The following is a 12,487-nucleotide window of genomic DNA, read 5'->3' as shown; positions in this document are numbered from 1 at the left end:
AATAAATAAATATGAAAGTGTTAGGCTTATCCATAGTAAAAATCATTCGTGTTTTTTTCCTAGCAAAAAATGGGTATTTAAACTTTTAATCTATAAATTTGCTTAGATTGGCAGTTTTATTCCCACCTCTGTGGCTTCTCATTCTGGTAAGAATTTTCCAGCTGGCTCATGAGAAAAGATACCTTGAAAAGCTGACTAGGCGGCTGGTGAGTGGCACCATACATCTGTCTCATGTTTCAAGTTGTAGATCTGTATATTATATTCTTTCTCCTGTTGATTGATGTTTCCCAACTTTATGACTTTCCAAATCAGGTTTCAGGAAACAAGAGACGATACAATAAAGATGGGTTTGACCTGGACCTCACTTACGTTACTGGTTCGTGAAACTTACCTGTTGATATTGTTTATAAAAATTCTGCATTTTGTGTGTGAGTGATATATGCTCCATGCTCTTTTATTTCTGCCATGTTATTTCAAAGCATTCTTATATAGGAGTACACATGCTATTGTGGTGGTATGACCTTTGCAATGGAAGTATCTACTTATGTCACTTCAAAACAGAGCTACTTGGTTGTAGTACAGAAGGTGGGGTGGGTTATTTTTAGTTGGAGTTTCATTTATTCAGCTCTAGTGGTTAACCTCGGTCCCAAGGATCCCAGGAGACTTTTCAATCATCTTACAACCCTAGAAATGAGGTTTCCACTCTTGCTGGTTTATGGTTTCCTGAGTCAAGTGGACTGGACAGCACTCTGGAAGTCCCTGCATATACTGGAGTTCAGGCTGTTTTCTTTTGTTTGTTAAAAGAAAATAACTTTTTACTCACACTGAGGGAGCTTCAGGTTTAAGCCGATAAAAATCTGTGGCCCATGGATAAACCAATTGAGTCTTATGATCACTGTGCCAGTTTCATGGTTATTATTATATTGGATAATTTAATGTATAAGTATCATTTTGATTATTCTGAGAATGTGTTTTAATTTTCTGTCCTGAATGTTACTTTTATTTTTAAAAAGGAGTTTCGTTATATGTAAATGAAATTTTTGTATGTTGTGCTATCTCTATTATGATATTCATCATAGCCATGACTTTGACTTCCAGAGCGTATTATTGCCATGTCGTTTCCATCAACTGGAGGGCAGTCTTTCTATAGAAATCCAATTAAGGTAAGGGTGTTCCCATAGCAAGTGCTCAGTGCTAAATACTAGCAATGTCAATATACTTCTAAATGCTAATCTTTCAGTGAAAACTCATGTTTGACTGTCATCAATGTGTTATTTATAAACTACTGTAAAATTTTCCTGGCTTATAAGCACTATTTTTTATATTTTTTGTTGTGATCCTAGCCTTTAATGACTGAGCCATCTCTCTAGTCCTAACCAGTGTCTTTTAAACTTGTGATACTGTGGTTTATTGACTTGTATTGGGCTTAGCTTGGCAGTTCTAGTGAATGAAGTCAGGACTGGCTATCTCAGCTGGAAATTCACGAACCTGTGAACAACTACCGAGTCATTTGAAGATTTTCCAGTTCTCAATAGATTGCTTGGTGGATCTATGTGATATCTGTTTTTAAAATAAGACTTCTGGATGGGCGGTGGTGGCACATGCCTTTAATCCCAGCACTCAGGAGGCAGAGGCAAGCAGATCTCTATGCGTTTGAGACCAGCCTGATCTACAAGAGCTAGTTGCAGGACAGCCTCCAAAGTCACAGAGAAACCCTGTCTTGGAAAAAAAAGACTTCTGTTCAGCCCAAATAGGTCAAAGTTCAGCCTTTTTGACATAATGGCAATGATAAAGATTACAAAAACACCAGCCAAATGAGACTGCCAAGCCCCTTAGGACACATGCTCAAGCCTAAAGTGATATAATTGCCTCTGCTGTTCTATTGAATCAAATAAATTACAAAGCCAGGCTTGATGAAAGGAAGGGAAAATACATTCTGTTGCTTTTTTTTTTTAAATGTATACAGTGTTTTGCCTGCATGTATGCGAGGACACCAGAAGAGGGCACCAGATCTCATTATAGATGGTTGTGAGACACCATGTAGTTGCTGGGAATTGAACTCAGGACTTTTGGAAGAGCAGCCAGTGATGTTAATCTCTGAGCCCTCTCTCCAGCCCCCAACAAGTACTTTTTTTGTTTGTTTGATTTGGTTTTTTAGAGACAGGGTTTCTCTGTAGCTTTTGGAGCCTGTCTGTGAATTAGCTCTGTAGACCAGGCCTCAAACTCACAAAGATCCACCTGTCTCTGCCTCCTGAGTACTGGGATTAAAGGTAGGCACTCCCACCACCACCACCACCTCCCACCACCCCCCACCCCTACACCCAGCTGTTCTACCTTTTGATAGTTTTCCCCGGGTATAGTAGTCTGGTTTGGCATCAATGGTCTCAGAGTTTGTAGAACATCCATCCAGACCCTTCTGACTTTTTGAGTTTCCACTGAAAAGTCAAGTGTTGTTCTAATGGGTCTATCTTGTAATTTACTTGGTCTTTTTCTCTTGAAGCTTTTAATATTCTTTCTTTGTTCTGTACATTTGGTGTTTTGATTATCATGTGTAATAGAAACCCTAATAGGTCTTAATAGTAAAAACCTGGAGTCAGATATAGGGGAAAATCCTGAAAGATCAGAGAGATGAAAGAGCAAAGCCACAGCCACTTTACCTACTAAATTCCCAGCCAAAAAGAGACCGAGTTCCTGTCTTCTCCCGCCTTATCACTTCCTCTCTCCACCCAGCCATATCACTTCTTGTCTGTCTGTACAGACCTCCAGACATCTATGGTTAGCTATTGGCTAATTCATCCCTCTGATCTTCAGGCAAGCTTTATTTGTTAGAGTATAAATAAGATCTCACCACAGTTATGTATCATGGAGAATTTCTTCTCTGGTCACATTGTATTCACTCTCAGGAAGGAGAGAGTGAACAAGTGACACTAAGATATAAAGCCTCAACACTTTCTCCCCATAGTCCACCTCCTAAAGGCTCCATAACTTTCCCAAACTGCACCACCAGGCTGGGGACCAAGTGTTTAAACATTTGAGCTTATAGGGGTATTCAATTCAAATTATGGCAGAGGATAATATGACTTTCTTTATTAGCATGTTGCATATGATGTAATATCTATATATCTTCATATTTAGGGAAGTTTCACTAGAAGATGCCAGTGAGGACCAGGTGAAGCAATAGTAACCATTTTTGGCTACCCCTGGTCTCTCCACTCTTACTTCTGGATGACACAGGATATGTAACATTTGCGTCTGTCTTTCTTTAGGAGGTTGCGCGGTTCCTTGACGCCAAGCATCCAAACCACTATCAAGTCTACAATCTATGCAGTATGTACACAACTTACTTTTTGTGTTGTCATAGGTAGAGAACAGATTGGTTTTGCTGACTCCTGTCTTACATTTCATTTATTCTTAAGTATTTAGTGGTGGGGAGTTAGAGTAAAATGTCCCATCCTGTATTGACCTTATGTGGTAGGAAAGTTAGCTCACCCAGCAGAAAGTACTCTGGGAGGGAGGCAAAGGTGGTCCTGGAAGAGCAGGCAGAGCAGAGGTGAACCAAGTTAGGAAATGTCTGTTCTAGGGTCAGGAAATCTTTATTTCCTTCTAGCTTACACTGAAGGTGTAAACATTAGCAAGTCTGCTCTCTAACCCACCTGGAGGAGGTTGTGATGAGGAGAGAGCACTGGATTAAAACAAAAATAAAAATGTAACCCTTTGATAATATTATAGCTCACTTTACCATCCTGTCTCTAGTGATTTGTTCAATGCTTGTCAGTTGGACATTTTTTAGGAACTGGCATCTCCATCATCTACATTGTCTCTGCTCTGTGCTTCCTAGCACCGATGACGATGTGTCAAGAAGTTACTAGAAAGTTAAAGGTGAAGCTTCCTTTAAAAATGAGTTTAGTTTGCCTGAGGTGAAAAGCCAAACCTTTTTGTAACTCTGAAAGATGGTTTTTAGAGCAAACAGAAAACTACTCTTGAAGACAGATTTTCTAATTGAAACTTTAAATCTGTTCATAACTATCATTTGATATGTTATTAAGCATAGATGTATGACATATTATTATTTATTTTAGGTGAGAATTCTTATGACCCGAAGTACTTTCACTACAGGGTCCGCAGGGTCATGATTGATGACCATAATGTCCCTACCCTCGAGTAAGTCTGACTCCACGTTGACAGTCAACAAAGGGTCAAATACCTTGGGCTCAGTGTGTAAGATAATTATTTTTTGGAAAAGAAATTTAATTGAATTAAAAACCTTATTTTTGAAATCAGGGAAATGTTGTTGTTCTCCAAGGAAGTAAATGACTGGCTCACTCAACATCCTGAAAACGTTGTGGCGATTCACTGTAAGGGAGGAAAAGGTAACACTGCCTTTCTTTTAATTTCCCTTTTTGAAAAGAAATATGCATGGGAACTAATGCTATTAGTCATATTAATCACTAACACCTTAAAATAATCATTTTCAAGACAAAAGAAATGTAAGGAGGAAGAGAGTGAAAGGAAGGAAGAAAAATAAGAGTTAAGGAAGGTTGGGAATATTTTCCCTTGCTTATTAAATATTTGGATTATTTTACTTTTGACAATCAATGTAAGTCTGTTAACATACCAATAATGTTTTATCTTTAGAATAGAATAATACTTTTTATTTTAAGGCTATTTTTCTTTTAATTGACAGAGATTATATATATTTATGATATGCATTATATTTTGTAGTTTTATCTTATTGTAGAGTGGCTGAATGTAACTAATCAATATATGCATCACTTTATCACACTTATGTTATTGTGGTTAACCCACTTTTCCCCGATGACTGGTGATGTTGAACATTTTTATAAACCTGTTGGCTATGACTATGTTTTCTTTTGGAAATACCTTCGAACTCTTCTTTGTTGTTGTTTTTATTGCTATTGCGGTTAATTGTTTAGAAAGAGGTTTTTTTGTTTTGTTTCTGTTTGTTTGTTTTTCCTTGAGACAGTTTGGATAATATTATCCCAGCTGGTCCTTGAACTACCAATATATTCCAGGAAGGCCTCCATCTCATGATCCTCCTGTCTCCTTCCAAACACTGATATCACAGGCATGACTACTAAACCTGTCACTGGTTTATCTTAGAAAAGAAAAGTACTCTTCTTTTTTTTCCGAGACAGGGTTTCTCTGTATTGTTCTGGAGGCTGTCCTGGAACTCGCTCTGTAGACCAGGTTGTCCTCGAACTCATAGAGATCCGCCTGCCTCCACCTCCCCAGTGCTAGGATTAAAGGCGTGCGCCACTAATGCCCGGCAGAAGTACTCTTCTTATTGAAAATTTATACACTGGATTCTGATAGTGGTTTCCCTTCTCCTATCTTCTCTCAGATCCTCTTCTCCACCCATCCAACTCTATGCCTTCTTTCTATCTTTACAAAACAAACATGTCAATTTTTAAAATTCAAAATAAAAGAAAAAATGAAAAAGAACAAGAAACACTCAAACAAAGCCCCTACAAAATTGGAAACTATAATATACAAAGACCAGTAATATAAAAATGCCTTTAATGCCAGCTGTTGGGAGGCACAACGAAAGGCCAGCCTGGTCCACAGAGTAAGTTCTGAGACAACTGGGACTACACAGAGATATCCTGTCTCAAAAATCCAAAAATAAGAAAACAAATGCCCAAACAAAGAAATATCAGACAAAAAATTACCAACAGAAAACACCACTGAGTTCATTCTGTGATGGCCATCTACTGCTAGGCACAGGTCTACCCTTAAGTGCGGTTTGTATACCCAGTGAGACACAAATGAGAGAAAACAGCATTCATTTGTCTTTCTGTTTCCAGATCCATCCATTTACCTGCTAATTTCATAATTCTGTTTTTCTTAATAAATGAATCACAGTCCATTATTCCAATATACTACATTTTCATTACCCAGTCATCAGTTGATGGCCATCTAGGCTGGTTTCATGTCCTGGCTATTGTGAATGAACATGGGTGAGCAGGTATCTCTGTAGTAGATATGGAGTCCTTCTGGTATGTGTTCCAGTGGTTTATCTAGTTCTAGAGTTCTGATCAACCTCCACTATGGCTTCCATAGTGGCTTTACCTGTTGCATTTCCACTAGCAGTGAGTAACTATTTCCCCTTCTTTACATCCAACCCAGGACGTGTTTTTTTTTCTATCTTAGCCATTACAACTTCAATAAGATGAAATCTCCAAAGTAGTTTTACTTTGCATTTACCTAATGGCTAAGGATATTGGACATTAGAAAAAAAGCATTTCTTGGCTATTCATGCTTTTTAGAGAACTCCCTTCTTAGTTCTCTGCCCTAGTTTGAGGAATGGGCTCCCTCTTTTGAAGTTGTTTCCCAATGGTGTCCCATATGCCCCCAAGCATCACTGACTATTGCCAAGGCTCTTGGTTACCCTCCAGAACTTGACAACAAGACCCTATTGATGACTATACCACATATATTAGTCATAGAACACAGAGAAGTCAAGCTGGTACTCACTTGGAAACTTCATCCCTGCTGGCTAGCTTTCATAGTGCTGGAGCATGCTATTCTGCTATTCATGCTACCAGAGGGGAAAAGCCATCCTCACTCTATCCAGCTGTCACCTTGAAAACTACAGTAACGGATAGCTGGCAAGGCATGCTTACTGCTGGGATGGGAGCAATCAACCACTTTTGGATTGAATTTTAGGTTCATTCCACAAGTTGAAACTCAGATATGACACGATGACTGGGTTGATTCTGTGATAAGATTGTCCACAGACTCTGAGAGACTGTTAAATGGGCACAGTGTTAAACCAACTCTAGTGATTTGTTGTTATACCCATTGTCAGTGCAACTCTCAACCACCAGCAGAGAAGTTTCTTTTTGTACTACATGATGATTAATATAGAGACCAATAGCTAGTCGAGTATAAAGAATGAGAGACTAAATCTAAATCACACTCCCTCTTCCCAGGGCTTGGGGATCATTGTGGAAGAGGGAAGGGGAAGATTGTAAGAGTCAGGGGCAGTGGACAGCTATAAGGAAACAGTACTTTCTGATGGAGAGAGGGAGATCCACATAGGAACTCATAGCAGTTGTGACAGTTCAAACCAGACACAGTCCCAGAATAGAGATGGGAGTTGGGCATGAGCTCCCCCTTAACTAAGGAACAATTGGCAATTGTTAGCTCCTTGGAGAGGGAGCATCAGTCTTCTTAGCAGTTTGTCCCCTGGCAAGTCATTTATGCTCCACCAGGAGGCCACCCATTCAAAAGCACATGAGCAGCACCAACGGTACATCGTGGGTTTTATTTTTTTCTTTTTGAGACTTTAATTCTTTTTCTCCCTTCCCTATCCTACTACAAACCTCCTAACTACCCCTCGCCACTTTCCTTCAAACTCATGGCCTCTTTTCTCATCATTTGTTATTGCATGCTTATATGTATTTGTGTATACATATGTCTTCCCAAATAGAACCTGTTGGGTTCATATAATGTTCCTTGTATGTATATTTCAGGGCTATTTGGTACTGAACCAACCAATTGGTGTGTTCTGCCCTAGGAATGGCCTCTTCTTTAACTCCCAGCTTTACCCAATTGCCTGTAGTTCTGTGTATAAGGTTCAGGCCTTGTGGGCTTTTCCTTCCAGTTTGGAGTGTTCATTGGTGAGCTCCTTGTTCAGCTCACATTTGGGCAGTCATGTTGGCAAGATTTTATGGGTGTAGCTTCTGGTGTCCCCAGGAGACAATCTCACACCAAACACCTGTTCCTATGGCTCCTACAATCGTCTCACCCCCTCTTCTACAATGACCCCTGAGTGGTGTGGAACTCTTTTGTAGATGTATACATTGGGACTGGTCTCCACTACTCCATATTTTAATTGGCTATGGTATTCTGCAGTGGCCTTGGTGCAATTGAATTATATGTCTTATTAAATAAAATCAATTGAGATTTTTTCACATCTTACATAGCTTAACATAGACCATCTGGAATACATATTGAATGCATTTGGTGAATTTTCCTTTAGTTTAGTTTTGTTTTTCAAGGCAGGGTTTCTCTGTGTAGCCTTTGGAGCCTGTCCTGGAACTCACTTTGTAGATTAGGCTGGCCTTGAACTCACAGAGATCTGCCTGCCTCTGCCTCCTGAGTGCTGGGATTAAATGTGTGCGCCACCACAGCCCATCTTGGAGCATTTTCTTTAGTAATTCAAAAATCCATTCTATCGATACAGCAATCCACCCATCTTATCCATGTTTCTCCTCGCCATGGTCAACTGACAGTAAGTTAGAAGTCAAAAGCCAATGAGCTTCTTCATGACCTCTTTGGGTATTTCCATTAATACAGGAATCTCTTGTCAATGGGGATGTGTTCCATTCCTCCAGTGGTTGCCCTTTTGATGCCTCAGGGATTACTGAAGCCCGTGGATACTGTACTTTTTCCTACACAACATACCCGTGAAAAGCAAATGTATAAATTAGGAGTAATAAGAATTAATAACAGTAGCTAATAAATAGAATATTTGCAGCAATATGTTATGATTAAAGCTATGTGAATGTGGTTTCTCTTAAAATACGTTGCTGTTCTGAACTCTCCCCAGTCCTGTTGGGAGATGATACGATGCCTCTGTTCTAAGATGAAGGGAGGAGAATGGCAGAGCTGTTGTGATATGGCATTAGGCTACTTTTGACCTTGTGACTTGTTGTCAACTGACCATAGATAAATGAAACCATAGCAAGGAGACAATTTTGAAAAGATGATCTGGGAAGAGCATGCCATAAAGGAAATGCTTTTCATGTAAACATAGTAGCCTGGTTCTGAGCTTCAGAACTCATGGAAAAACCAGCATGTCTGTAACCAGCATGTGCTGGGGTAGAGACACACAGATGTCTAGGGCTTGATAATAAGCTAGTGTGATCTTCAGGGCCTGGAAGTCCTTATCTCAGACAATAAGGTAGAGAGCAACAGAGGACAACATCCTCTGTCCTCCACATGCAAGAATACATACACATCACACACACACACACACACACACACACACACACACACGCACGCATGCATGCACGCACGCACGCATGCACGCACGCACGCATACACACACCACCACCACTATCACCACCATACCACATACACACACCCACACACTCACATACACCATATTATATGCACACACACCACACACTCACACACCACACACGTATACACACACACACACCTCAAATCTTTACCTCGTCTTTCACAACAAGAAGAGATGTTCATGGAAGAAAATAATGTGGGGTGCGTGTGGATGGATGGTGTAAAGGGAGACTTCATGCCCTAGGCCTCCAGCATCAGAGCTGTGGAGACTTTGACGACAGTCTGAACTGCATGAGACTGTGGGTAAAGTTTTTAAATTGAGAACTCTTAAATGGGAGGAATAATAGCCATCACAAATGCTCAGTGGGGTTGTGGGTATTTTGTTTACATCCATTACAAAAAAATGCATTTTAGGTATTTCTGCTCATGGTGTAGGATTTTGACCTTGGAATTTCTTCCTCAATTGCTTTTCACCTTAAAATGTATTGTGTGTTAACATATATGGTGTGTGTGTGTGTGTGTGTATGCCATGATTCATGTATGTGTATATGTGTATGTGTGTGTGCATGAATAGTGTGTGTGTATACCATGATTCATGTATGTGTATATGTGTATGTGTGTGTGCAAGAATAGTGTGTGTGTGTGTGTGTGTGTGTGTGTGGCGTGTGCACACTCATGCCATGGTGCATGTGTGGATGTCAGAGGATGTTTTTATGGAGTTGGTTTTCCCCTGTGGGTTCTAGGAATTGAACATAGCTTGTGCAACAAGCCACCTTTATCCACTGAGTCATCTTGCTGGTCCTCCACCTTTTTTTTTTTTTTTTGCATCATGGTCTCTCACTAAACCCAGAGCTCGCTGTTTGGGGCTAGTCTGGCTGGCCAGCAAACCTCCGGGTCCGGACTCCAGCCACCCAGTGCTGGGGTCAAGGTTGATAATATCACAGCAGCTTTTTATATGGCTTCTAGGATCTGAATTCAGGTCCTGATGCTTTCTGACCACCAAGAACTACACCATCTCCCCAGGTCCTTGGAGGGAGTTCTTCAAACGAGCTCTTTGATAAGCAATGGTTCTTTAAATGGTCTTCTTTTCTTTCTAGGGAGAACGGGAACCATGGTCTGCGCCTGTCTCATTGCCAGTGAGGTAGCTTTAAATGCAAAGGTATGAAAAGCATCACTCTCTTCTCACGTGGACTGAATCTTCTTATTCTGGAGCAGCACGGTGTTATGATGACTCTGAGCCATGACTCCTAGAAGTTAAACTGGAGAGGCGGTTTTCAGAAACCCTGGATTTGTACTCCTTTGTTTAATATTCAGTTGGTTATTGACCTATCTCTTGCCCTGGGCCAGGACTAGGCTAAGGTCAAAGAGACACAAAATCTAACAGAATGCAAAACACTCTAGTAATTAATATTTGTCAGATTTTAGTGCAATATTTTAAAACATAAGTAGTACAAAAATCATGATATGTACAATAGCAACATTTTAATAGAGGCAGGGCATAGTAACTGCAAAATTAAGGTAAAATAGGTTAAGCTACATCATGCAAATGTAAAAAGGCTCAGTTGGGTTTGCTGGTGCTGCCCCTGACCCAGTGCCATGCAGGAGAAAGAAAGATCTTAAACTCAAAGTTAGCCTGGATTATGAGGGGAAAAGGTCAAAATGTTCACCCTCCCCTCACCACCAATCACATGACTTCTTCTTCCTAAGAATAATATCGAGATTAATTAGATAAGTGCCTTCAGAGGACTTAAGTGTCTTTACAATCATTAAGTCATTAGAAATTAACATTTTCCAACTCACAACAGCATAGTATTATCTCTGCTTAGTCAATGTCAGTGTGTGGGAGATATCTGACCTTGCTAGAAAGGTCTGAGGAGACAACTTAGCCTCTTTCCAGAGCCTTAAAATTTTTTTTAACCTTTATTTAAGAGTGTGTATGTGAGTTGGTTTTCTCTTTCCACTGTGTGGGTTCTGGGCATCAAACTTAAGTTATCGGGTTTGGCAGTGAGTTCCTTTACCCACTGAGTCATCTTGCTTGTCCTCTTCACGCATTTTGAAACAGAAGTCTCTCTTCTGCCTCTAGGAGTTTGCTTCCTTCCGAAAGCTCTGTTTATCCTCTTGCAGGCTGTAAAGGAGGGGCTTTGGTTCCCAAACACACGCACTTCCAGAGTCCCACCACACATAGGTTTTGAAAATTGGTGTGGCATTCTAGTTTCTTATAGTCCCTAGTGGCTGTGGGTGATGCCATGCCTGCCATAAGGCTACGCCAGTTGGTCTAGTGCCTGTGGGCCAAGGCCACAAGTGAAAGAAGAAGGAGAAAAAAAGGTGTCCCTGGACAGTGATTTTTAAATTACAAATCAATAATCAATGAGCAATAAAATCAACTTCATGAGGGCCTGAGGAGATGGCTCAGTTGGTAAAGAGCCTGTTATATAAGCATAAAAACCTGAGTTCAGAACCCTAGCACCCGCATAAAAACATGGTAGCATGTACCTGTCTGTAACTCCAGGATGGGTGAGTAGGGTGCTAGAGACAGGTGCTTCGCTAGAACTTGTTGGTCATCCTGCCTAATCAAATCAAGTGAGCTCCATTGGAGGGGGGTGGTTCAGTGGGTAAAGAGCCTGTTGCTGTAGCAGGAGGGCCTGAGTTCGGATCCCCAGCACCTATGTAAAAACCACGTCCACACAGTGTGCGTGCTTCTATAACCCTAACATGGGAGGGTCTGAGGCAGGGTGTCAGGCCAATTTCAAGGGCTTGCTGACCAGACAATCTAGCTGAATGAGCTCCAGGTTCAGTGGTACCCTGAGTTTACCCACCTGGTTCCCTGGCTGGAGTCTGGCCCGTTTCTTGTCTGTAAAAATGGAAGGTAGAAGGGTTGGACCAGATGCTTTGTAGCCTTCCAGTGTGTATGAGTCTAGAGAAGTTCCTGATTTGGCTTTCTAACCAAACTTAGGGTACCCAGAGACTGCCAGCTTAAGGAAGCCAGACTTCAAGGATGCCTGGTGCAGGAAAATGAAGAGTTTTGCTACGCCAAGCTGTGTCGAACCCCTTTCCAGTAGGAAAAGGAAGAGTGAAGCTAAACCATGCTGTGTTGTCCTCTTTCCCATAGGAAAGTCTTTACTTTTTTGGGGAGCGGCGAACAGATAAAAGCAGCAGCTCTAAGTTTCAAGGCATAGAGACCCCTTCTCAGGTAAGACCCCTGTTTTGAGGGTTCTGTGGGAGGGCAAGAGACAGTGGTTATAGTTTCATGTCCCACCCTTCCAGTCTGATGTCTAGTTGACAGTGCTTAGTTGTCCTGGGCCAGGCTTTGTTCTCTCCTTGAAGCTGAGAAACCCACCTTGGATGCCAAATCTTGTGATCTGCTCAGAACATCCTGCTTTACATCTTATATTTGTTATTGTTTCTAGGGTTCAGAAATTGGTTTGCCCTCGAAAAG

General features: G+C 40.9%; 1 protein-coding gene across 8 annotated transcripts in view; it reads left to right on the top strand.

The window, feature by feature from the left end:
• Positions 1-12,487, top strand: part of LOC101839447 (phosphatidylinositol 3,4,5-trisphosphate 3-phosphatase TPTE2-like) — a 67,502-nt gene that overhangs the window by 36,987 nt on the left and 18,028 nt on the right. For all 8 annotated transcript variants that reach the window (XR_005872341.1, XR_005872340.1, XR_005872342.1 and 5 more), the window contains 8 exons: positions 107-206; positions 313-376; positions 1,099-1,163; positions 3,267-3,327; positions 4,080-4,161; positions 4,282-4,370; positions 10,149-10,210; positions 12,161-12,241. Coding sequence is in view for 5 of the 8 variants with exons in the window: in XM_040733522.1 (XP_040589456.1) it covers positions 107-206; positions 313-376; positions 1,099-1,163; positions 3,267-3,327; positions 4,080-4,161; positions 4,282-4,370; positions 10,149-10,210; positions 12,161-12,241 (604 nt within the window). In the remaining 3 variants the exon portion in view is untranslated. The remainder of the gene's footprint in view (positions 1-106; positions 207-312; positions 377-1,098; positions 1,164-3,266; positions 3,328-4,079; positions 4,162-4,281; positions 4,371-10,148; positions 10,211-12,160; positions 12,242-12,487) is intronic.

Source organism: Mesocricetus auratus, unplaced genomic scaffold (assembly GCF_017639785.1).
Source record: "Mesocricetus auratus isolate SY011 unplaced genomic scaffold, BCM_Maur_2.0 Super-Scaffold_100031, whole genome shotgun sequence".
In the NCBI taxonomy this organism is placed as follows: Eukaryota; Metazoa; Chordata; class Mammalia; order Rodentia; family Cricetidae; genus Mesocricetus; species Mesocricetus auratus.
The sequence above is the reverse complement of the archived record's forward strand: the minus strand, read 5'-3'. Positions and strand labels throughout refer to the sequence as shown.